The 25,853-nt window shown below is 42.3% G+C and overlaps 1 protein-coding gene across 1 annotated transcript in view; it reads right to left on the bottom strand.

The window, feature by feature from the left end:
* MAML2 (mastermind like transcriptional coactivator 2) overlaps positions 1-25,853 on the bottom strand; it is a 358,500-nt gene that overhangs the window by 103,928 nt on the left and 228,719 nt on the right. Inside the window, exon 2 of the mRNA XM_061204034.1 lies at positions 17,694-19,184. Coding sequence (XP_061060017.1) covers positions 17,694-19,184 — 1,491 coding nt within the window. The remainder of the gene's footprint in view (positions 1-17,693; positions 19,185-25,853) is intronic.

Below are 25,853 nucleotides of genomic sequence, written 5' to 3'. Positions count from 1 at the left end.
ATGGTTAGGACTCAAATTGTTCAAAGGCCATATGACTCAAATAGACTTCATACAGGCTCGCCTGAGGACTTAATAAACTTTCCTTAAATTGTTCCTGTGGAAAAATGCACCAGGGGTGCCAAACAACCAAATTAAAAATGAACTTTTGGAACCCAACATTCAAAAGTGGAGACTGTTCAGAGAACAGTTACCTGCTTCTAATTTCTGACTGAATGAAAGGGTTCATGTTTCTGCCTTTGAGAGCAGGGGTACTGGAACAGCCACCCAGACGCTGCTAGAGAACAGAGCTAGGAGTGTGGAGGAACTCTCCCTTTGCTCCAGCCCCAGAATTTCTCTGCACCAAGAGTCTCCCTCATTTAATGAGAGCTGTATCTGAGGTGTCAAGCCCTCCAGGTGAGGAAAGCTGTCAAGAGGGCTTTCACTGTGCCAGCATGAATGAAATGCATCCATGGTATTTGTTTCCTAGCACATTAGTTATATATATATATGTGTGTGTGTGTGTGTGTGTGTGTGTGTGTATATATATATATGTATATAAATATATATATATAAAATAATGATTCTATCTTCTTTCCTTCATTTTAAAATCCTTTCCTATGTTTATAACCCTCGTACTTACTCTTCTGTTTTGTTTCTGAGAGGGCTATCAGTACAGATTTCCAGGCAATGAGAGCTTGGTATAACCTGCAGGTACAGTACACAGCCAGAAGCATGTATCATTCCTTCTACACAGTTAGTTATCCTGGATGTCTGTTAGGCAGGAGCTAAATGTGATAAATGTCAGCCAGTGAACTGACTGGCATAGAAACCAAAATCCACCAGGGAGAAGGGCAAGACCACTAACATATTTTCAGTTGTAACCAGATCAGACTGTAACTGCCTAATCCCTGATAAATAAAGAGGGATAAAGAATTGAAATCTCCTTTGGAAATAGCTCTGTTACAGAATTTCACAGAACAATATTTTTAAAAACCTTGATGTACATGGGACTATGAAAATAGATGTTCTATTAACCAGAGTTAAATTACACACACACACACGAGCACACACACACAACAAACACATACATACGTGAAAGTAAAAGGGCAGTCAGTATACTGGGCCAGAAGATTGTCTGACATTGCATTAAAGACACGGTTGAACAAACTCCTTGAGGGCAGGGATCCTGCATTCATGTTTTTGGGTAAGAGACACAGTGTGTGGAGCTGGTTAGGAGCAGACAAACATGAGCTGAATTTCGGTTCTGCCACCTGATAGCTGTGTGATGCAGGCAAATTACTAAGCCACTCTGCTCTCAACTTCTTCATATATAAAGAGGAGAAAATGATTCCTATTTCTTAAGAATGTCACGCAAAGAGCACTTAGCTCATTGTAGGTGCTCAATACATGAGGGTTCCTTTCTCATCCCTTCTTTGCACATTCTGCAGCACCAAGTATACTAACTAGGACATTATCTATGTTCAACAATTGTCTTTCTTTATGTTTTGAATTCTTTTTTCTTATCTCCTTAAATGGGTTATGATTTCTCTGAAGGTTTCAAGATTTTACCTCTCATACACCCTTTGCCAGGGAGCTCCTGGCAGACATATTCCACCAAAATGAGAGTAAATAAATAGAGAAACACAAGAATCCCATCCTGGGATTCCCAGGATGGTGGCAGGAAGGCCTAGGATGATGGTGTATCAGCAGGCCTAGAGAACACCCGTCAGGATCGTGGTGGGGACAGAGGGCTCCTGGGGAGACACGTCCAAGGAAAAGAAATGGAGCAAAGAGATTCTCTGACAGGAATTATAATGAGGAAAATGTACTGAGATGTTTTACAGAGCTGTTGGATGGTATGAAAAGACTTAGCCAGAGATTCAGAGAAACTTCACAAATGAAAAAAACGTTGGACACTTCACTTCTGGAGAGGAGTTATAGTTATATATACTGCTTGTCTTAGCAGGGAACATTATTTCTCTCTTCATGACCCTGAAGACACTGATATGAACTCAAGCAAAATTTTGACATGGCCATGAGGCGGCAAAGGGGGAGAGGGAGAAAGGCTGTAAATGGAACTAAAATCTTCTTCCATTATAATAAGAAGCAGTAGGTAGCGCCTAAGATGAATAAATCAAGAGGTATAAGTTACGGATCAGTTTAGAAATATGACGGCAAATACCAGAAGAAGCAACTCAAAATGATGAAAATGGTTTCCTCTAGAGACTAAGCGTGAGGGACGGGGTGCCAGTGAATGGTTTTTGCATTTTAGCACTGCTTGTCTTTTAAAATTATGTGCATGTTACCTTGATAAAAATAAAAATTTTTAAAATGAGGACGGTAATTATATTTTATACTCAAAATTCAGAATTATAGAATAAAATTGTAACAAAGGAAGTAAACAAGGTCTGATTACTCAAGGTAAAATACTCAGCAACAAGTTTTGTTCCAGAATATTCATGCACTGTATTTCTCATTCCCATGGAGCTCCTACCACACAGCAGATCCGTTTGTTACATTTCTCACAGCAGCTGGCATGGCTTTCTGTATACAGGAGGTGCTTAAGTTTTTGTTGGATGATAAATAACTATACCAACTGCTGAATTTTTTCATGGTGATTTTTAATGAGCTTGGTCTGAAGAACAGAGGGGTCACATCTGGAGTTTATAGTTTTGTTTTATATGGAGGGAGAAGATTATAGCTTAAATGGATTTGAAAAGTCTCTCTGAAATCTGATTCTGAGGTAGACATTCCACAGGTCTAATCTACTTTATACAATGCAGGGGTTTGCCAGAGACTCATTTGAGACAATTGATATTTGACTGAGGCAGTCTAATGGGAATTTAAATTATGCATTCTTATATGGTCTCTAAACTCTACTCTTGGGATACGCCAGAACTCTGGTTTATAATCTCTGCCCTGAAGGAACCTAAATTCTGGGACACCCTGAAAGGGGGAGGGGAGGAAAGAAGTATTCTTGCTAAAACAGGGTGTGAAAACCACTGAACAGAGCTTTAGAAGACATTAATCTGACCACATTATCTCAGCTTCCTGGGGAAAAGTATTCACTGAATTAAAAGCTAGTATTTTGGCCTCAGATTTTATAATGCAGCTTAGTAACAGAAACATCAAGGTAAATAGTGTCATAGTGTCTTTGCAAAATTTCCAGTGTAAGATGTCCATCATGTTACCTAATTCCCCCAGTGATAAATGTACCTTTGAATTCACGTCCAGGAAAAAGTTAGCTTCCATTGATGAACCTGCACGCTTTCTTTTATGTTAACGACAACAACAAAAAGAACCCCTATATCCCCACATGATTTCTTTTTTGCCTTAGTTGCCTGGAAACGCAGAGTTAAATGAGAGTTCAGTTTTGGAAATCACCCATTGCAAGTGTCTACTAACATTTAATTTGTATTGTTTGAATGGATTTGGTTCTGAGGGTCCTTATTTTGCAAAGAGAAGCAAGCCAGCACTTGTGAATTGCCTACCAGGTGCAAGCCTTGTATTTGTTGTATATCTTATGGGTTATTCCATGGAATGTGTTCAAGAATCCTGCAAAATTGGTGTTGTTGTTCTCACTTTACAGATGATGCAGCTTAGTTTCAGGGAATTTAAGTAACTTGGCCAAGGCTATATGGTCATTATGGCTATAGGGTCATTAAGATGCTTATGAAGTAAGCAATGTATAAATTCTCAATAACGTACATTTTATATTCAGATTGATATCAGAAATTATTCAAACCTATTTATTTTCCTTTGATTTCAAGACCATACAGCCTATCTCTCTCTCTCTCTCACACACACACACATATACACACACACGCACACACACACAATAGCTTCTTTTTTTTTTCATTCTTTACTGAGTTTTTTAAAAATTAATTTTTATTGGAGTATGGTTGATTTACAATGTTCCCACCATAACTTTCCCTTCCTTCTTTTCTTCTTTCCTCCTCTCTTTCTGTTTCTGTATCCATATGTTGGAACTTTCTCTGTTAGCCCTTGGAGGTACAAAGATGAATGATAAACAGACTCTGGTCTCAAGGAGCTTACCGTTTAGTGGAGGGGTTAAAATACAAACTTACCAACAGTTAAAGGTTGAAAGCAATGAATGCAATGAGAGATGCAAAATGCTTAGTGAGTTCGGAGTGGGGAGGGAAATTTCAGGGTCTGAACTCACTACGAATTCACAGTTCACTGGACCAAACAGATACCTAAACAAGTATAATACAATGTAAGAACTGTATTGGAAGAGTTTTCACTATGTTGTACACACTAGAGGGGGAAGAAATGGACTTTACCTGTTTCACAGCTTGAGGAGGGGCGGTTATAGCAACATGGGCACTTAGGGCAGGGGATGGAGAAGGCCAGGGGCTGGGGTTCCAGGACACCTCACAACTGTCTAAGCCGGTGGACAGGATACTGCAGCCAGTGGGGAAAATGTAGTGGTTGGGCAAAAGACCTTCACTGGGAGGAGAGCTGGTCCTGTGAAGTGGAGGGAGCCTCAGGGAGGGACTGGATCTTGGGTAAAGCTGAAATTCCAAGGGGGAAGCCTGGCAAAGCCACAAAGATAACTGGAACCTCAGCCACTGGGCACAGCCCCAGGAGTGTGGAGCAAGGCAGAATTTCTTAGACACACTGTCCAGCCCATTACTGGGAGGGACAAGGGAGCATTGCAGTAATGCGAGCACGTGGGCAGTGGCAGTGGTCATGGGGAAGAGAAAGAGGTGTGGATGGTTATCAGTGGCCTCCATAGTAGCACCTGGGAAGGTGGCCTAAGGCAGAGAGAGAGGAATTATACTGACGCAGAGGTCCTGAGCGTGGTAACTGGGAAATTGGGGCTCACAGGGGTAGGAGGGCTGATGGGAAGTTATTTTGGAAGGATGCTGGGGCTTGAGCAAGCTTGAAGGTAGAAAGGAGAAAGTGAAGATATAAGACACTAAACGGATAGATCAAGTCCTCTGGAGCAAGACAAGAAGTCCAGTGTTGGCCATAGAGAAGCCAAGTGTGAGGGGCAAGGGGGAGAATGGGACAGAGGACCAGTGAACCAGCAGGGACATTCTAGGGTTGGCAGAAGGGAGGAGCTGCCTGGGCCCACAGCAACTGCACGTTCATCTCTGAAATGTTCTTGGCATACAGATCTGGTGAAGGTCTCCTTGCCCCTGGCTTGGGCCCCTCCAGTATATTCCCTATACTATAACTTGTCTGAAGAGCAAATCTGATTCTTTAACATTCAATAGGTTTGAATTTCACAACTACTCTGTGGTAGGCATAAGTTATGCCTCTGTTTAAAAACAACCTGTACACTTTTCTCCACAACTTTCTATTGCCCTCAGGATGCATTTCTAACCTCCTTTATAATGGTGTTTAAGGCTCCTCATGATCTGGCCCCTGTTTAGCACCCGAGTCTCATCTCTCCTCTCCTGACCTTGCACTCCACAGTCCAACCACACTGAACTACTTGGCATCTTCCAAAAGAACTCAGCCTCTGCCTGGAAGGCCTTTTCCCTTTCACCTCCCTGCCTCCTAGTCTTCCTTGAGGTAGGCACTTAGATAATACCTCCTCCAGAAAGCTTTTTCTGGTTCCCAAGGCTACCCTAAGTGCTTCATCTCTGTGTTCTCAGAATACCTTACAGTGACTTCTATCAGAAACCTTATAACACTACATTATAATCACTTGTTTCTTTCAATTACTTATGAACAGGGATTGTATTTGGTCATTATTGGTAAATTACTGATGTTCCATACATGTTTTCTGAAAGAAAAAATCATGTGGAATATTGCTGATAAAATTCTTATAACTAACTCTTATCTGCATGATTCCCCAGGATATAGGTCAGCCCAGCCTCTGTCAAAAGTGCTTCTGTCGAATCCCCTTCCACAGTTTTAACCCATGGAGCAGTTGAGAGTGAATTCTCTGAACTGTTGTCAGGTCCATGGGCAAATGTCTTAAGGCCAGACTTGGTATAGATGAAGGTGGAAGGGCTAGCTCCTGTTTCTACCTTCTGAGGAGGAGAGAGGGGATGTGTTGGGGACCTTAAATCCTCAGAACAGAAGAAAGGATGATGGGTCAATGGTATAATTCCGCTGCTCATTTCTTCAGCAAAAATGTTGTGGGTGCCAACCAACCACAGAGTAGACATGTTAGGGACTGGAGTATAAGGGTGAACAAGATGGACACAATCCCTGCCTTCAAGTGGCTCGCTGCTTCGTTGAGGAAGACACACAAGAACAAAGAGATATGAGGGGTGATAGCTGTTGAAAGAGAGGAAGTAGAGGCAACTAGCAGAGAATACAGAATGGGAGCTTATCCAGATTGGGAGGCCAGGGACACCTTCTGGAAGAAATTGTTTAGCTGAGACTGAGAAAGCTTAGGGTTAGGTTAGCTAGGCAGAGTAGAGCGGGAGAATGTTCCAGAAAGAAGGAACGGCATGTTTGAAGAGCTGAGGGTGAAAGCGCGGTACTTTTCAGGACTTCTGTTGGAGGGAGCTGGAGGGCACAGTGTATGGGAGTCTGTGGGGCACAGACAGGTGATAGCGTGGGGCTAAGGGAAGAAGAAAGCTGGGAATAGAAACCAATCCATCTGGAGGGCTTGGCAGGAGCCAAGTCACACAAAGCCATGGAAGGAGCTGGATTTCATTATGAGAAAATGAAGATCACTTAAGGGGCTTAGGCAGGTGACAGACATGGTTAAATTCCTGTTTTAGAATGCTCACTCCACTGGCAGGTTGGCAAGATGGCAAAGACTCAGGCCAGTCAGCAAGCACTTGATGCTACAGGGGCAATGTTTTTCCCATGGGTGTGTCCATTCAGACTTCATTCACCTGTGCCAGAGGCTTGCGGGACACAGAGACGGGGCTGCCAGCTCACCAGGCTCTCCCCAACATGCATCCTTTTCCAGGAAAAGTGTCTTCACCCTTGTTGCCAATAACAACTCCAGTGGCTAAATGTCCTCAGCACCCCTTTCCAGGCCTGCCATAAAATGGGTCTCAAAGGAGTTCAGGGAAAAGAGGTGAGTTCAAAATTGGTCTGTAGGGAAAGGGTAAAAGAAGAGAGGGGACAGCCAAGGGGAGGGGGTACTGGACAAAGACCCAGAGACATAAAGTCAAGATGTGAGCCAAAGACAAGAACATGAGGTCCGCACGCTCTTGTGTTCACCCACACAGGCGTGTGGGCTACAAGACGTAGGGCCAGAACAAGCTCCCTGTTTATGAAGTTCATGTTTCCTAAAGGTGGAGCTGAACTTAAGCTCCTGTGAAAAGCAAACTGGAAAATGCCAGTGATTCAGGGTGGAGGGAATTAGCAGCAGAAAGAAAGGGAAACAGGTCAACCACCCCCATTCTTTCATCCTCAAGGGCCTTGAAACTTGATTTTGCAGGATGCACAGGCGTGTGGTCACTGGCCTCCCTTTATTCTGCTCTACTCCATTTACTGCTTGGAGAATAAGGTGCCACTTTACTGTTCAGATTCATTGCATAAAACGCAAATATTCATCCAGCGTTGTCTAATTAGCATCCGGAGAGCTGCCTGGGCTCTGTGTGTGTGTGTAAGTTGGGTCTTCCTTGCTTGCAACACAATGTAAAAGAGTAAGATGATTCACTCACGTTACATCGCTCTGATTCTAGAAGTCTAAATATTTGTGTGGTCTTTTGTTTCAAACCTAGAACTTCTTATAGTAAACACCTTCTGAATCTCAAGTCTCTGTGCCTGACTTTAATTAACCATTAATATGAACACTTACTGATTAGCACACGGGCTAAATGGGATTTTGCTTCCTTTTGATTTCACAAAAAGACCCCACCACCCCCCTCCACCGAACTGATACCAACTGACATCTGATTAGAAAAGGCAAAACTAATTGGAATGGGTGCAAAGGGGATTGTTTGAGTCACTTACATTAATGCACATTACAGTTAAGTATCTGTCATATTTTCCATTAACCCTCTTGCATTTCTCTCTCCAGGATCAAATCTATTTCTTAACCTCATACCCCTCTTTTCCCTAGTTAGAAACTTGGTATTCAACAGGCTAAATTACCCACTAATGCTTTAAATGCACAGCTCTTATGGACGGATGCAAGGCATGGACAAAGACCTTGGAATGAGTGGAATGAGAATAACAGAAGCCATTCCCCTGTGGATTTAAACCCTATGGATTATGATTCCAAGGCTAACATGTTCTTCTTGCTATTGTGTTTACTTCTTTATTGAGGGGCACAGGAATTAAATTGTTGCTTTACACCAATTCAGTCTATTGTGAACTGAGCTATTGCATACTAGGATGATAAAATGAAATAGAAATGAAAGTGGAATATCTAGCAAATAGAGTTCTATTCTATAAAAGGTTAAAGTAACATGTTCAAAGTTGAACTTGAAAACTTAGGGGAAAAGCCCACATGATTTGGGCTCAGTTACTACATAAAGTGGATTTAAGCAAAGGACAATGTAGTATGCATACCCAATGGGAATCCAATAGTATTAGGGACAGATGTCTCCTTCTAATCAAAAGCTCATTGAGGAGAGGAACCATGACTTCCTGATCTTTTGATGGATGCAAGGAAGGTTCTTTGGATCACTTAATCTTTTAGTCTTCAATTCCTGGCACATTGTAAGTGCTCAATAAATTCTCATCATATGAATGAATGAATGCAAAAATTACGGTTTTACCCTATTGTGAACCTCTAACAGTGACCATAAACAGGTTCTAAAATCTTGATGGATAATGTTAAAGAAAAAGAGAGTGAATGAATTTTCTTTATCACTTAAAAAAATTTAACGAAGACTTTGGATTTTTTGCTTTAAAAACTAAATCACATATCCACTCCCTTGGGTTTTTTCCATTTTTATCATGGATCAGAGGTACCAGGAAGCCCAGCAGCAAATCAGCCTAGCAACAGAAGCAAGAATAAGTCTGCAATATGATGAAAATAGCTCAATTTGAAAACACTTTCTGATTATTTATAATCTAAAAAAACTTTAAAAAAATTTAATTTTTCCCTTACTACATCACACCTTCATCTTTGTTCCCAGTTGTAGTATCAGTATCCAGAACTCAACAAATAGAGCAAGCACTCAACAAATATTTTTTGCATGAATGAATACAAGCTATTGCTAGAGTGAAGAATGGATCAGTACTCAAATTAGCCTGGAATCTTTAGTTCCTGGCTCCAAGTTGGGCAGACTAGGAGACTAGAGATCTGTGGATTGAGATAAGGCAACTGCATCAGAACTGGCTTAAATTTTGCCTGAGGTAGAAAAAAACTGGGAATGTGGACAACAGTGAAATTTCAAACAGACATCACAAAAAAGGCTCTGTTAGCACAACCCAGACCACCTGTACCTATTTCCTTAACCTAGGCAGCATAGTAGTTATTAGCACTGGGCCAGTGCTGATTGCAACTCTGAGCAAGTTATTTAACCCCTCTAAGCCGCGGTGTCCTCATCTATTAAAAAAGCGTTGATAATATCTACCGTTTGGGTTATTTATATATGGCACAGAGTTGGTATTCATGTTAAAATGAACAAACCAAAGAACACTAACAAGACACAAGCAAGATCCCTCCTGCTAATTTGCCAGTCAAGAGTCTTCAGTACAAGATGACAAGATACTATACACAGAAAATCCTAAAGATGCTATCAGAAAACTATTAGAGCTAATCAATGAATTTGGTAAAGTAGCAGGATACAACATTAATGCACAGAAATCTCTTGCGTTCCTATACACTAACGACAAAAAATCTGAAAGAGAAATTAAGGAAACAATCCCATTTACCACTGCAACAGAAAGAATAAAATACCTAGGAATAAACCTACCTAGGGAGACAAAAGACCTGTATGCAGAAAACTATAAGACACTGAGGAAAGAAATTAAAGATGATACAAACAGATGGAGAGATATACCATGTTCTTAGATTGGAAGAATCAACATTGTGAAAATGACTATACTACCCAAAGCAATCTACAGATTCAATGCAATCCCTATCAAGCTATCAATGGCATTTTTCACAGAACTAGAACAAAAAGTTTTACAATTTGTATGGAAACACAAAAGACCCCAAATAGGCAAAGCAATCTTGAGAAAGAAAAACGGAGCTGGAAGAATCAGGCTCCCGGACTTTAGACTATACTACAAAGCTACAGTAATCAAGACAGTATGGTACTGGCACATAAAACAGAAATATAGATCAATGGAACAGGATAGAAAGCCTAGAGATAACCCCACACACATATGGTCACCTTATCTTTGACAAAGGAGGCAAGAATATACAATGGAGAAAAGACAGCCTCTTCAATAAGTGGTGCTGGGAAAACTGGACAGCTACATGTAAAACAATGAAATTAGAACACTCCCTAACACCATACACAAAAATAAACTCAAAATGGATTAAAGACCTAAATGTAAGGCCAGACACTATAAAACTCTTAGAGGAAAACATAGGCAGAACACTCTATGACATAAATCACAGCAAGATCCTTTCTGACCCACCTCGTAGAGAAATGGAAATAAAAACAAAAATAAACAAATGGGACCTAATGAAACTTCAAAGCTTTTGCACAGCAAAGGAAACTATAAACAAGATGAAAAGACAACCCTCAGAATGGGAGAAAATATTTGCAAATGAAGCAACTGACAAAGGATTAATCTCCAAAATATACAAGTAGCTCATGCAGCTCAATATCCAAAAAACAAACAACCCAATCCAAAAATGGGCAGAAGACCTAAATAGACATTTCCCCAAAGAAGATATACAGATTGCCAACAAACACATGAAAGGGTGCTCAGCATCATTAATCATTAGAGAAATGCAAATCAAAACCACAATGAGGTATCACTTCACACTGGTCAGAATGGCCATCATCAAAAAATCTAGAAACAATAAATGCTGGAGAGGGTGTGGAGAAAAGGGAACCCTCTTGCACTGTTGGTGGAAATGTAAATTGATACAGCCACTATGGAGAACAGTATGGAGGTTCCTTAAAAAAACTAAAAATAGAGCTACCATATGACCCAGCAATCCCACTCCTGGGCATATACCGTGAGAAAACCATAATTCAAAAAGAGTCATGTACCAAAATGTTCATTGCAGTCCTATTTACAATAGCCAGGACATGGAAGCAACCTAAGTGTCCATGGACAGATGAATGGATAAAGAAGATGTGGCACATACACACAATGGAATATTACTCAGCCATAAGAAGAAATGAAATTGAGTTATTTGTAGTGAGGTGGAAGGACCTGGAGTCTCTCATACAGAGTGAAGTAAGTCAGAAAGAGAAAAACAAATACTGTATGCTAACACATATATATATGGAATCTAAAAAAAATAAAATGGTTCTCATGAACCTAGGGGCAGGACAGGAATAAAGATGCAGATGTACAGAATGGACTTGAGGACACGGGGGGGGGATGGATAAGCTGGGATGAAGTGAAAGAGTAGCACTGACATATATACACTACCAAATGTAAAATAGATAGCTAGTGGGAAGCAGCTGCATGGCACAGGGAGATCAGCTCGGTGCTTTGTGACCACCTAGAGGGGTAGGATAGGGAGGGTGGGAGGGAGGCGCAAGAGGGAGGGGATATGGGGATATACGTATGCATATAGCTGATTCACTTTGTTATACAGCAGAAACTAACACAACATTGTAAAGCAATTATACTCCAATAAAGATGTTAAAAAAAAAAAGAGTCTTCAGTACATTTTTTGATGATGGTCATGGAGGGGGTGTGGAGAAAAGGGAACCCTCTTGCGCTATTGGTGGGAATGTAAATTGGTGCAGCCACTATGGAGAACAGTATGGAGGTTCCTTAAAAACCTGAAAATAGGGCTACCATATGATCCAGCAATCCCACTCCTGGGCATATATCCAGAGAAAACCATTAATTCAAAAAGATACATGCACCCCAATGTTCACTGCAGCACTATTTACAACAGGCAGGACATGGAAGCAACCTAAATGCCCATCAATAGAGGAATGGATAAAGAAGATGTGGTACATATATACAATGGAATATTACTCAGCCATAAAAAAGAATGAAATAATGCCTTTGCAGCAACATGGATGGACCTAGAGATTGTTATACTGAGTGAAGTAAGTCAGACAGAGGAGGACAAGTATCATATGATATCACTTATATGTGGAATCTAAAAAAAGGGTTCAAATGAGCTTATATACAAAACAGAAATAGAGTTACAGATGTAGAAAACAAACTGGTTTTCTAAATGGTTACCAGGGTGTAAGGCAGGGGATGGATAAACTGAAAGATTGGGATTGACATATACACACTACTGTATATAAAATGGATAACTAATAAGGACCTACTCCATAGCTCAGGGAACTCTAATCAATACTCTGTAATGGCCTATATGGGAAAAGAATCTAGAAGAGAGTGGATATATGTATATGTATAACTTATTTACTTTGTTGTACACCTGAAACTAACATAACATTGTAAATCAACTATATTCCAATTTAAAAAAAAGTCTTCAGTATAAATTATATTAACATGTGTGTCTGGAAATTCACTCTGGATCCTGGCCTTAGCACTAGTTTCATGGAGTATTAAAAACAAATTTTTGTTTCTTTTGTAAACTTAAAAGATAAATGATGAAATATCAAAGATAAAATGAAAATATAAAAACAATGCTCCTGGCTTGCCATGAACAACCCTCAGTATATCTGTATCAGAACTCTTCCCTTTTGCTAGCCTAATCCAGCCAAGGTAAGTCATAATGGAAATCACCAAACAGTCGAGGGTCATTTGTAATGACCACCTAGCATCTCCTGGGTCTCTATCCTAACTACACTCTAGATTTTAGGTCACTTACAAAATCATGGGTTTGTTACCATCTTTTAGATTCATTCCTCGGTTCTGAGTATACTGACTGATTTTGTTTCCCAGCTTTTTTAGGATTTTGGCTGGGTTCTGTCCTTGGCCCTTCATGCTCCTGACTTCCTCTCACCTGATTCTGCCCCTAAAACCAAACCCTGACACTAGCCTAATTGGCTGACCCTTTAGCCAACCCCTAACCCCCAGCAAAGGGGTGGTTTGGATGTTATATTGTTGCAGAACTCTGAATTCATAATTATTTTCCTATTAGAAAAGGCACTCCCAGTTGAATGAAGGTTCTATCTCTTCTCTGGCACTTTCTCTGGGCAATTATAAGGATTTAGAAGTACTGTCAGTATATGACAGCTACAGTGAGTCCTCATTTCTCCACCCTCAGACCAACTGGGAAACAATTTTCTGAGTGTTCATCTTTAAGGTTAGCTATACACAAGATTAACTTAAAGACGAAGGGAGGAGAACATTGCTTGATTTATGCCAAGGGTTGATATATAGTGTACTGAAGGATAAACTTGGCTAGGTAGAGAGAGTGGGGTGAGGTTCCTAATATACAATTGAGGAGCTTGGCTTTAAACTAAAAAGGAAATGTACAAATTTATGTTTTGGTCATAACAAACTATCCACTCACTGGCTGCCTTCCCTCTCAGAATTTTTAGAGATGGGAGAATTCTAAACCAAATATAGAATCCACTTGAGTTTCATGGCTCTAATGTTACAAAAAAAAATTCACACTTTTAAGGGTCTGATTATACAGCTTTGAAAAAGACCATTTTCTAGTGCAAGAGGTTAGGGCTTTGGATTGAACTCTCATGAGCCCTGGTCAACCAATAATTCTTTCACACCTTAAAACAAGTATTCCGTGACTTGAAGATAAATCAGAACTGCATGCATTACATCCCTCTCCTGCCCTCTCCCATAACCTTCCAATCGGAAAAAGAAGAAAATTATAGCCAGGAGGTATTTCCACTTGCCAAGCCCCAAACACTAGCAAGACAGAGTTGCTGAAGACATTTTGTGAAACACCAAATACCATTTGTTCTCGCAGTCTCCAGAGAAGGGATTATTTAAAACTACTCCAGGCATGGAACAATAAAGATGTCTCCAACAATTAGATTATGCCGCATCTATCTCTCGGGTGCCATTCACATCTAGGAGAGCAGAGGCGGGCAGGTACCCAATAAAGGGAGAGGGACATATGAATTCCCCCAATTTCAGTCTCTGCCTGAGCATGCAGCCCTGTCTGGGTTCAGAGTTCTGAAAGGTGAAGAGAAGGCCATCTTTGCACAGTCTACTGGGTAAATTCTAAACAACTGATCAACAAATTCAATCTATCATTTTGTAGCAGAGAACCAAGATTTCCACCATTCCCAAGGCTAGACTGTCCAAATTAACATATCCCGCTAGTAAATCTTGCTGTGTTTGACATAAAGTGAGTATGACAAGCAGAAAAAAAATTATGCCTACTGTTTTCGTTCAGGATGCTTTAGTTGATAAACTTAAGAATTGCTTAATTTCCTTCCCTCCCGTGGCTTTGGTCATGAGTATCAGTGATTTGGCTAATCTGAGATGAGAACACAGATCTGTACTGTCTACTATGAATGGGAGTTAAAACTACTCTCTCTGAGTTGAGAATACTTAGCAATATACCGGATGAGACAATAAAAATGGAAAAACCTAGAAATATGTACATCCAAGTGAAAATTACTTCTCAAAATTATCCTCTTGGGAAGCAACTCATTTACTTTCTTTATTGCCTTCAGGGAAAGTTCACAAACCAAACTTGAAATGCAGTTCTATCACATCATAGTTATTCTTTGTTTTTTTGACCCAAAGCAGCATTACTCTGCTTGACTGTTTCCAAAAATAACCCCGACAAGATGAATATTACTGCATTGATAACAATCCACTCAATGTGCTAAAAGCTCTGAAGACAATCCCTAGAGAAAAACTCTGCAACTGTATTGAACAATAGCACCATTATTAGCATGCGTCCAACCCCTTCAAAGGTGAATGCTTTCAAGAGGGTAACACTTATTTGACTACAGAGCTCTGATACACTTGCTCACAACTCAGACACAGAACACTTCAGAGTCATACTTCATGGAATTGTTGAGCCGGAAGGGACAATATACAAGTTCAATTGACAAGGTTGGGATAAGGCTTTGATTGAGTAGCCATTGCCTGCCTGTACAGAAGAGGCCTTTAGCTGGCCATGTCACCACCATTTCTACCACTTTTTGAGGGCCTTCTTGAAAAGATGAAGATTATCTTGGCATCATAAGTGTCATACACACCGGGAAAAGTAAAAGAACATCCAAGGCAATGGAAGATGTTTGTGGATTTGGTCATTAGCACCCATTGGTGTGCTTGGGTCCTGGAAGCTGGCATGGGGACTAAGGGGTCAGAAGTATGGTGGACAGTTGTTGATATGAGCAATAGAGCCGGAAACAAGACAGAGGATGTTGGAGGTGGCAGGAAGGCTTCCAAAGAAGGGCTGATGGGGTACCAAAGAGCTATATTTCCTGTTGTAAATTGCTTATTTTGGTTAAGCTTCATAATACTCACTCTCAGGAAGGTCAAGCGTCACACAGATAGTTTTTGATTCTTTTCTTTAACAGCTCTGAAGGTGATTAGAGATTTGAGACTTCCTCTATCCTCCCCAAACTTAATTTACTATGTAGATTATGTAAATATGGCTCGATATTATAAGAAATATTTCTTTTGAGAATTTCACAATGATCTACAAATGGCCATTCATTTCCCAGCAAATCCTTCTTGTGAGCGGTATAGCCTCAAGCCTGAAAGTACAACCTTCAAAGTAGACCATCAGAATCCTGGCTCTGCTACTTATTATCTGTGTAACTTTGGAAAAGTCATTTAACTTCTCTGTGCCTCATTTGCCTCACCTATAAAATGAGAATAATGGTAATTAGTTTATATGGGTAAAATGAGATACCACAATCAAGGGGGGGCAGAGGTCATGCCAGTTACAGAGTAAATGCTCAATAAATGCTAACTTCTACTAAAATCTCATTATTTATGGTCATTTTTATGGTCAGAAGTCCGGGCCCAGGAAAGGTAAATCGCTACCCACTCACCATATTGCTGGACAGAATTAAAGATAGTTCTCTTTTATTCCTCTAGTACTGTTTATGAAAAAATTTGAGACTTACTCCAATGGGCTTCCTACATAAAAGTAATGCTTGTTAAAAAATATTCTGATATCATGTATGGCCCTTTCCATGATAATCACCATAATAGCCAACTTTATTCTAGACTCCCGCCTGAGAGATATATCACTTACTCTCCAAAAATCCTAGGATGTACATTATCATCCTCATTTACAGGTGAGGAAACTGAGGCTTAGAGAGGCTCACTGATTCGCTGGAGGTCACACAGCTAGAATGTCAGAGTTAGAATTTAAACCCAGATTCACCCACAGCAAAGTGGCTACACAGAATATTAGAAAGTAGTTCCACAATACTGTTTGTTTTTAAACGATCCCCAAATTACCCATGCTAAAAATGGAACTTTGTAATATACACATGACTCTACTCCAAGTCCATTCTTCATAATCTACGATTTAGAAAAACACACTTCGTAAGTGGTTAAGAGCCGAAAGTTTACTTGGGACACAGCTCTTGAATCCTAGTTGAGTCTAGTTTTCTCCTGGCATATATCTAAGGCAAAGGTTAGCTTGGCCACAGTCTGTGGTGCTGGTGGCATTCTTTTCTGGGCAGTAGCCATACAAACTACTCTAGGAATGTGATTGGAACTAGGCTCTGTGCCGTCATACTGTCCTGACACATTGTTTTGACAGGTAACGTGCTGTCTTTGTGCTTGGACACTAACACAGATCTGTCAAATTACAGGCACAAAGCAACATTCAGCCTTCCTTCCTGCCTGCCTGCCTGCCTGCCTGCCTGCCTGCCTTCCCTCACTTATTCCAGGAAGAATTTTTCCTTTCAAGTTCCCTGGGGATTGGCACTGATTCACCAGTGTGTGTTCTGGAGACACAGGGCTATCTCTTCATATGATTCCTGTTTGGGGCAGAATAAAACCTCTGCTTTATGTTAACCACAGGATATAAGGTAACCACAGATTTTTTTTCTGTTGGTAGTCATGACAATTTCATGCTTTAACACTTAATTCACACATTACCTTCTCCGGCAGCTTTTCCTGATTTCCCCTTGCTCAGTAAATACCCAAGCTTTGTACTCCATATCATTATCCTTTCCACTCAGTATTAAAATGATAGTTTTTAAAGCCTGTCGACCTCTCCAGACTGTACTTGCAGACAGAGAACATGTCTTATTTAAGGTGGATACTCAACCCTCATGCACCAGCATGGAATCACAGCAGGATCTATTATGATGGGTTGGGCGTTTAGACATTTCAGTTGGTTGGTGTGGGTGGAGATTTGTCATTCAACACTCTTAATATCACGTCTGGCCTTATTTCAATAGTCAGCACAATCGTAACATCATGCACGCGGTAGGTACTCAGGGCATGCAGGTCGACGTAATGACTGATTTATTGACTGAACAAAAAAACACCAGGCATGGGCATATCAGAATGTAACTGACAACCGGACAACTGGACTTGTCACTAAAGGCATGGATTCTAAGCAAGAGCCTTGGATCACAACAGACCCCAGTGACAGTGATACTCTACAAGGAAGATGCTCTTGCCTCCAGATGCCTCAAGTGAACCTTCATGAGGTCTCCAGAGGCATCTGTCAGCACCATCGCCGTCTTTGTGGTCTTGATTCTGTCCCAGTGCAAACATAATGGTAACCAAAGCAACAGGACCAAGCTGAATGGTGTCTGGGTATTCTGCGTTGGGAGGAGCACAGCCCTTACCTGTCTGTGTTGTTGGGAGACTTGGTACCCCAGTCCTGTGATGGGCTGATTCTGCATCTTCTGCAGCAGGATCTTTTGCTGAAGTGGTAACGGTGACCTCAGCAAAGGCTGGCTCGAGAGAGGTTGGGTGGGCTGAGCTGCTGGCTGCGGCTGCGGCTGTGGCTGCGGCTGCGGCGGCGGCTGCTGCTGCGGCGGCTGCTGCTGTGGCTGCTGCTGAGCTGCAATCGAGCTCTGCTGCGGCTGCGGCTGCGGCTGGGTGTAATGCAGGAGAGGAGGCTTGCTCTGGGGAGGCAAAACGGAAGGCATCTGCTGGTTGGCTTGATCTGAGTTAAAATGAAACAAAGGCTTGGTGCTGCCATGCCGGGGCTCCATGGCTGTGTGGGGGTTGTTCATAAAACTCCGACTAAGGTCCTGAGGCTTCTGCTGTAGGAGCACGTCCAGAGCCCCTCCCTGGGCCGAGGGGCTGGCCTTGTATATGTAGTTCGCCATGACCTTCGACTGGCTGCCGCCGCCCACGACCCCCGGCATCGGGGAGCTCTGGGGGCTGAATGGCTGCTGGCCAAAAGAGGGGCTGGGGATTTTCTCCTGCCCAAACGGACCTGGGGAGGGCCCCGCCGCAGAGGGCAAACCTGGCCAGCTGGTCGGCTGGTGCTGCTGCATCCGGACGTGCTGCTGACGATTAGCAGCGATCTGTTTGAGCTGCTGGGCGTGGGATACTTCCTGCCAGCTCGGCAGGGCCCGGCTTGCTCCTGAGGCCGTCTGGGGCTGAGCCTGGCTCTGAGGGACCGAAGGGATCGGGGAGGAAGCGGAGAGGGCCGAGGTGGCCATGGAGAACGCAGGGCCGGCGGATGAGGGCCTCAACTGAGGAGAGCCCGAGGGGCCCTGGGTCAGGCCGGGTGAGTATTCACTTTTGATCACCGTCTTCTCCATGGGCAAGGACGGCCGGGGAGTGCTCCTCTGGCTTTGCTGACCCAAGTCGATGTTAAACGGGTCGTCCTGCTTTATGGTGGCGTTGATCATGTTCTCCAGCTCAAGGTCACTCATGGGAGGCACAGATATATTGGTCAGTTCATTGAACAGTTCCTGCAGCTCGGGATCCATCAGCTGCTCTCCGGTGTCATCTCCGTACCTGTTAGAAAAAATATTCTCCTGGGTCACTTGACCATCCACATGCTTGCTGCAAGAGAGAGTCTCTCCCGGTTCCTTCTTCACTTCCTTTAAGCCCATGTTGAACATACCATTTCCAGGAGAATGTGTATGGGGTGGCAGCGTGGCAGTCTTTCTCAGGGGTGCTTGGCTCATGGGCAAGGTCCCTGACATCATATGACTTTGTCCATTATTTACTTGGAGGCCCCCTTGTCCTGCAGTGAGGTTTTCCCCAACACGGATTCTTTTGATATCAAGGAATGAGTTGTCGACAAAGCCATTAGGCCTCTTGCTGTTGGCAGGGGACAGGTTAACTATCTGCTTTCTTTTCAAGGAACCCTGGAGCTGAAAGACAGAGGGGGAATAAGAAAACAAAATATGAGATATTTTTCCAGATATGCGTTTAGTCAAAAGAGACAGAATATTTGAATGTTTTTTCCATTTACACACAGGATGAGGCACAAATGAAGCCCAGTTTGGAGTATAATGAAACTTGCGGTAGCACAAACAGAGCAAAATGTTTCTGGAGGAGCAGGTCAATGAGGGGTGACAGGTCATAGAGGTTCCCATGATTGGTACGTTGGCCGATGGATGAAGAATCCTTCACATGTCATGGGGAGTTATTGATAATGCTTACGATTAATCACCAAAGTGGTGTTGTTTTCTGAAACAGGCCAAACTATTCCACATGCATGCACACATAACCCACACGGCCACAGGCCACTGGACTGAACACAATTTTGACCAAGATGGGAAACACTGTAGAGTCTAAAGCTGGGATCCAATTTCCAGTTTCTTTTTCACAGATTCAACCCCATCATCACTCTTACCCTCTAAGTAAGTAATTAGAATAGTTGTCGTGTCCAAGGAGATAGTCTCTCTGTTGTTTAACTATTTTTCTTCCTATGATTCTGCAGCTTTGCATTTAAGCCCCTGTAGCAATACTGGGTGGGTGCGCAGAAGCTATGAGGTTATCATTTATCAAATGAGACACTCTAAGCACAGATTTTCCTGGGGATTCATTTTTTATCTGGCCCGTCTCTAAATCTCTTAGCCAAAACCAAGGTGTAGAGAGGCAGTACCGCATAGTGGTTAAGAACTCAGGCTCTGGAACCGGCTAAGCGGAGCTCAAATTCCAATCTGTCACTGAGTGCTAAGTGATCCTGGCTCTTGACTTATCTGAGCCTCAATTTCCTTACCTGGAAAATGGGGACAACAGCACTTAACTCATAGGAAGACATGAGACATGTAAATGTTTAGCACAGGGCTTACTGAAGTAAGAACTCAATAAAGTTTAGTTTATAAAAAAACATGGCTTACTACCTTCTCAAAGAGGAGCATCTCTCTAAACAGCAACAGTAACAACAAAATATTAAAGTACTTCAATCACTCACTCAGTGATTAGACTGTATTCTATTAACTTCAGACATTATAGAGAGAGATTTAAGGACCATACAGTCACACCAGTAAATTAATAAGAAACATAAAACATGCACCATTGATCTTGAGTTCCTTGTTGCTTTGCCTCTAAAGTGAGAGGCTATATCTAGCAAAGGGTGGCTTTCCCAGTGCAGCTGACCCACTTCAATTATTCAATGTTCGCTCAAGATAATTGCAAATTACTGAGGCAGAAGGACACTTCCCAGATATAAAATTCTATCACTTCTCCTGTCCTCCCTTTTCTCTTACCATCACTCCCCCACCCTCCTGAAGATTTCTAGGTAACCTAATTAGAAAATGAAATTAACGTAACTGAGCACCTATTATATGCCAAGTACTTTAAATATGGTTATTTTATTTTCCTTAGTCTTTACAACAACTCCATCAGATATGCGTTATTTTATAGATAAGGAAACCAAGGCTCAGGGAGGCTAAGTAACTTGCCCAGTGTAAGTGGTAGACCTGGGCTTTAACTCAAGGTCTGCATAGTTCTAAAGCCTGTGTCATTTCCACTATATGATGCTGGAGTCACCTTGTTCAGGGCTAGGGTCTGCCTTGCACGAAGAGGGAGGGGGTAGTGAGCACAGAGATATCCTGGATCTCTTGTCACATGATGAGGAATCAGGGAATGGCGGGGATGCAATCTAGGGCTGAGTGTGAACGATATGTTTCTTGTCATGTAGTTCCTCAATACCTGTTTCAGTAATCCATTACCTGTGGGTTTGCCCCCTCACAAGTGTGTCTAGTTATGGTCGATGCACCATGTTGGTATAACCAATGTTTACCTTTTACCATTGCTAATGGGCAATCAGAAAAAGGAACCTGACCCAAGCTGGGCCAATCATTCCTTCCATGAGAATTCTGAAATCGGAGAAAGTGAGACCAGGCTCTCTTTGGGTAGCTGCACAGTCATTTATAAAACTTGTGAAGTGTTGTTCCATTAAGCCAACCACAGCCATAGAGGAAGTAAGTCTGTGGAAAGAGAGGGAATGATGCAGAGAGGAAGGACACAAATTTTGATAGCATTTGAAGGCCTGATTTCAATCTTAGGCCAGCTCTGCCTCTCTCGTTGTTTTCCTTGATACACTATGGAATCTTTACAATAAAGTCTCCCTGTTGCTTAAGCTAACGTGAGTTGAGCTTCTGTTACTTTCAACCAAGAGCCCTAACTAAATCCCATGAGATTTAACATTTGGTGATGCGCAGTTTGCAGCAAGGGATAGGGGTACCCTTTGTACCTGGCTGTGAAGCTTTTGTTCCCCTCATCTTTGCTGTCTCTCCATGTTTCCCTGACTCCTAATCTTGTCTATTCACTGATATAGGCCAGCATCATCACAGAACACTGTCAGCCATCACTGCATTTGGCACAAACTGAAAGTGGTCACCGTCTGTCCTCAGGCGGTCAGGAAGAGCACAGACCAAAGAGGGTCAGCCGTGTTACCTTAAGAGAGGCCACGCTGATTTATTTCAGCATGTTACATTTTGAAGGTTTTTTCCACAACTGGTAAAGAAAAAACCAAGGAAAACATTCTTTTTCCAGGTTTGGGTTATTGCCTTTGATTTATTTTCCACTGCTTTGAAAAAACCTGTTCTGCCAGATTCTCTCCTGCTCAGGCCACTCCCTGGGCAGTTCAGTACGTACTCTGGGAAGCAGCTCCAGGACTTTCTCTAAGCCACCAGGGTTGGAGACGGAGTAATAGAATTAGCGGTGGTGGTAGCAGTAGTAGTAGTAGTAGTAGTAGTAATAATAGTAATAACAACAACAACAAAGTCATATATTGAGGGCTCGTGTGCTAGCCATCGTGCTAAGCTTTTTATATGGATAATCGCATCTAATTCTCACAGAACAACTCTAAGAATCCTCGCAACGACAACTCTATAAGGTTGATACTATTTCTACCCTCTCCCCTCCCTTTTACCGATGAGAAAATTGAGGTTGGGAGACTGAGTAACTCTTCAAGGTCACACAAACACTAAGCAATAAAGCCCGGCACCAAACCAAGGATTCCCACTGCTGAGCCTGTGCTGGGGAGTAAATGGTACCCCAGGCCCCGACAGAGATAAATAAATGGTGCCCACACGCAGGTATTGAGGAGGCTGGCCCAGGATCTAGTCCTGATTCTGGCATTACTTGCTTTGCTATTTCAGGAAGTTATTTCTCTTCTATGGACCACAGTTCCCTCCTTTATAAATAGGATTATCTCTGAGAACACTTTCCCGCCTGAACCCAGAAAATAATAGACAATGAGGGAGTGAGAATTGTTTTTTAGGCATATGTATCATGGTGTAAAGTCACCACCAAGCATAGCTGGATGGATGACTTAAGGTGGGAAACAGAAGTCCTCCTCAGTGACGTATGGAAGACATCCCCATGGTTAAAGAGATTCCATTAGGACTTCATCAGGCATGATATTTACCAAGAGAATTTTGGGGATAGTCTATGTCCTGCCTTGTAGAAGCTTCTAATCAAAGTTATGTCACCAAGGCCCAATGAATGCACAGAAGTAGAGGCACAATACAATCTCAGTGATTCTCAAAGTTCAATCTTTGCTTTGAAGTTTTCTTTGCTGGACTAAAATGTCTCCATCAGATATATGGCTTTGAATTGTGGTATAGAGTCTCGAAAATTTTTGTGACAAAATGGAAATACTGTATTCTAGAAGGAGAGGGAGAACACAGAGAGTCATATCATGAATACCTCAGTGAGAAATAGTTTATCAGAAAATTCAATGCCACCTTACCAGGCCAGGAATAGTCCTAAGGGAATGAGACTCAATCAGAGGAATGAAGACATGGGTTTACATCAAGAAAGATGGCGGCTGGTTTAGGGAAGTTGGGAGCTCCACAGTGTAGACCTTCCAGGTGGCTGGGGAAGACGGGATGGGGGCAGGTAGAAGTATAAGGGCAGGGTATATCCTGAAAGCCAGAGGGGACGAACAATTTCCAGAAAGCAGTTAATAACATTGAAAGGGTAGAGGAAAGGATCTCCAGAACAAATCTCTCACCAGGGCTGACTTACCCATTAGGCTGGGTAAGCACAGTGCCCAGGGTCCACAGTAGTCTTAGGGGCCCATGAAAATATTTTAATTTAATTTAGTATGGAAGAAAAATTGAACTTTTAGGTTGAGGAAATGTTTTAATATATATAGTAATATATTTATCTTGATGTCAACACAGTCATAAAATATAATTTAGGGCTTCCCTGGTGGCGCAGTGGTTGAGAGTCTGCCTGCCAATGCAGGGGACACGGGTTCGAGCCCTGGTCTGGGAAGATCCCACATGCCGCGGAGCAACTGGACCCGTGAGCCACAACTACTGAGCCTGCGCATCTGGAGCCTGTGCTCCGCAACAAGAGAGGCCGCGACAGTGAGAGGCCCGCGCACCGCGATGAAGAGTGGCCCCCGCTCGCCGCAACTGGAGAAAGCCCTCGCACAGAAACGAAGACCCAACACAGCCAAAAATAATAATAATAATAATAAATAAATAAAATTTAAAAATATATATATAATTTTTAAAAATTTTATAAGGAAGAAGGGGCCCTCAAAAGCAAGAGGCCCCCCAAAGGCTCTCACCTCAGAACTACTATGTATTGAATACTTGATTTAAGACAGGTGCTCTTAAAACAAGAGTTGTGTAGAGTCCCATTTAATCTTCTCACAGCTCTCTGAACATGTATCCTGATCTTCATTTTTACGTGAAGAAACTGCAGCTCCTGACTTTAAGATTGCATAGTGAATGATATGGAAGCAGGTTGCCAACCCGGGTCTGGTTCCAAAGGCCTCCTTCTGAATCACTAACCACACTGCTTGCTTTCCTTTGGCCTTCAATTTGCCACATGCCAACACTGTTCTCAACACAGTGGACACAGAGAGCCAAGATAGAAGGAAAACAGAATGATGTATGGCGTGCACAGGGCAAGGGTAAGGGCATTCAGGACTCATAGAGATGGATGGCAGGAGAGGACGGTGACATCATTGGTTGGAGGTTGATGGTGAAAGCTCAGGACATCACTCTCGAGGCTCCAACAGAAGAAAGGGAAGAGACAAAGGGTCACTTGGTCATTCAGAAAGATTTATTGAGCATGCAGAGAGGGTTCTGAACCATACCCTGTCCAATGATCCCTGGCATGAGAGAAATGCAGATGACTAAGCTCGTGGCAGCATGTAAAGGCTTCAAGTGAGTGCTACATTTCACTATTTATACTTTTTCTAGAGGGACTGAGAGGCACTTTTTGTTTTGTACAATAAACCCGCACCCCAAAATTATTATGTTTAATTTGTGAGATTATGCATACAATATCACCCTTTCACTAGCCATCCAAGAAAAGGGCTTCTTTTGGGAAGGATTTCAACACAGCAAGTCTCGTCTGGTTTGCATATGACACAGGAATCAGTGTACTTCCCTTCGCTGAGATCCAGCAGACTGTTTCCTTTTACTCTCATCCTTGTTCCGACTCTTCTCCTTGAACACCTCCATGCTATTTGAGGCCTGCGGTCTCTACTGGGGGAAGGGGTAGGCCTGCTCAGGGCGGGGCCCAGACACAGTGGCCTGCCTGCCCCAAGGCCTGCGGATGGAGGTGCTGAGAAGCGTATGGACAAGGAAAATCCAGTGCACAGTGGCATCAGGGCTGCAGTCCCCTGGTAAACTCTCCTTTTTCAACAGCTGTGCTTTACTCTTCCAAAGCACTAGAAACACAAACTTCCTGGAGGGATTTAAGAACGCCATTATTGCACAATCCTCTGGTTTCTGTTTCTTTCCCTGCCCCCTATCCCTTTCCACAAATAAATGCATTCTTTGTCTCCTGGGCTGCCCTAGAAACAGGGAATATGCCACACAAAGGTAACAATTCAGTCCATAGGTCACATTTTTTTTCCTCAAGAAGATTTCTGTCTTTCTCAAAAAGAAATAAACACGAGAACCAAATTTACCGCTGCTTAGATACTTAAGGGAATATCTTGGTCCCATCATCTGTAAGCTTTCCTCAGGCCATTTTACTCATGGCTGATTAGAGATAGGGTTCAGAATAGATAATATGAGAAAGAGATCAACTCCCCCAATAATTTATGACTCGATTTGATTCCTGAAGTAAAAATGTTTGGGATCCTGAAACAGCAAATTCCAGCTCATCACAGTACTTGAAGGTAAGAGTGATTCTTCCCTGGCTCTCCTGCCCCCAAACAAACTAGATGGGGTTATAAGGCTTTTGCTGAAGACATCAAAAAGCTCCTACTTCTTATTTAGCCCTTGTAGAGTTCAGAGCTTCTCCGTAGTGCTTCCCTGTATTGTGAGGTATTGTTTTATGTCCATATAGTAATTAGATTTGCCCAGCTAGATTTTAAGGTCTTTGAGCTTGGCCATTGTGTCTTATACTTGACTGGCTCCTTTTAGTACTAACCACAATGCTGGGCATATTACAGGTGTTCAAATAGTAGTTTGTTGGATGATCTCAGTACTTGAGAAGCTGGACCCTTCTAACAACTGAGCAGTAAAACAATGGTAAGACGAAGGCTGTGGTAAATATCTTCATATCCAATTCACAAGCAGTTTAATGGTTCCACTAGAGTTTTGCTTGAG

Source organism: Eubalaena glacialis, chromosome 10, assembly GCF_028564815.1.
Source record: "Eubalaena glacialis isolate mEubGla1 chromosome 10, mEubGla1.1.hap2.+ XY, whole genome shotgun sequence".
In the NCBI taxonomy this organism is placed as follows: domain Eukaryota; kingdom Metazoa; phylum Chordata; class Mammalia; order Artiodactyla; family Balaenidae; genus Eubalaena; species Eubalaena glacialis.
Note: the sequence above shows the minus strand (reverse complement) of the source record. Positions and strands in the feature narration are given on the sequence as shown.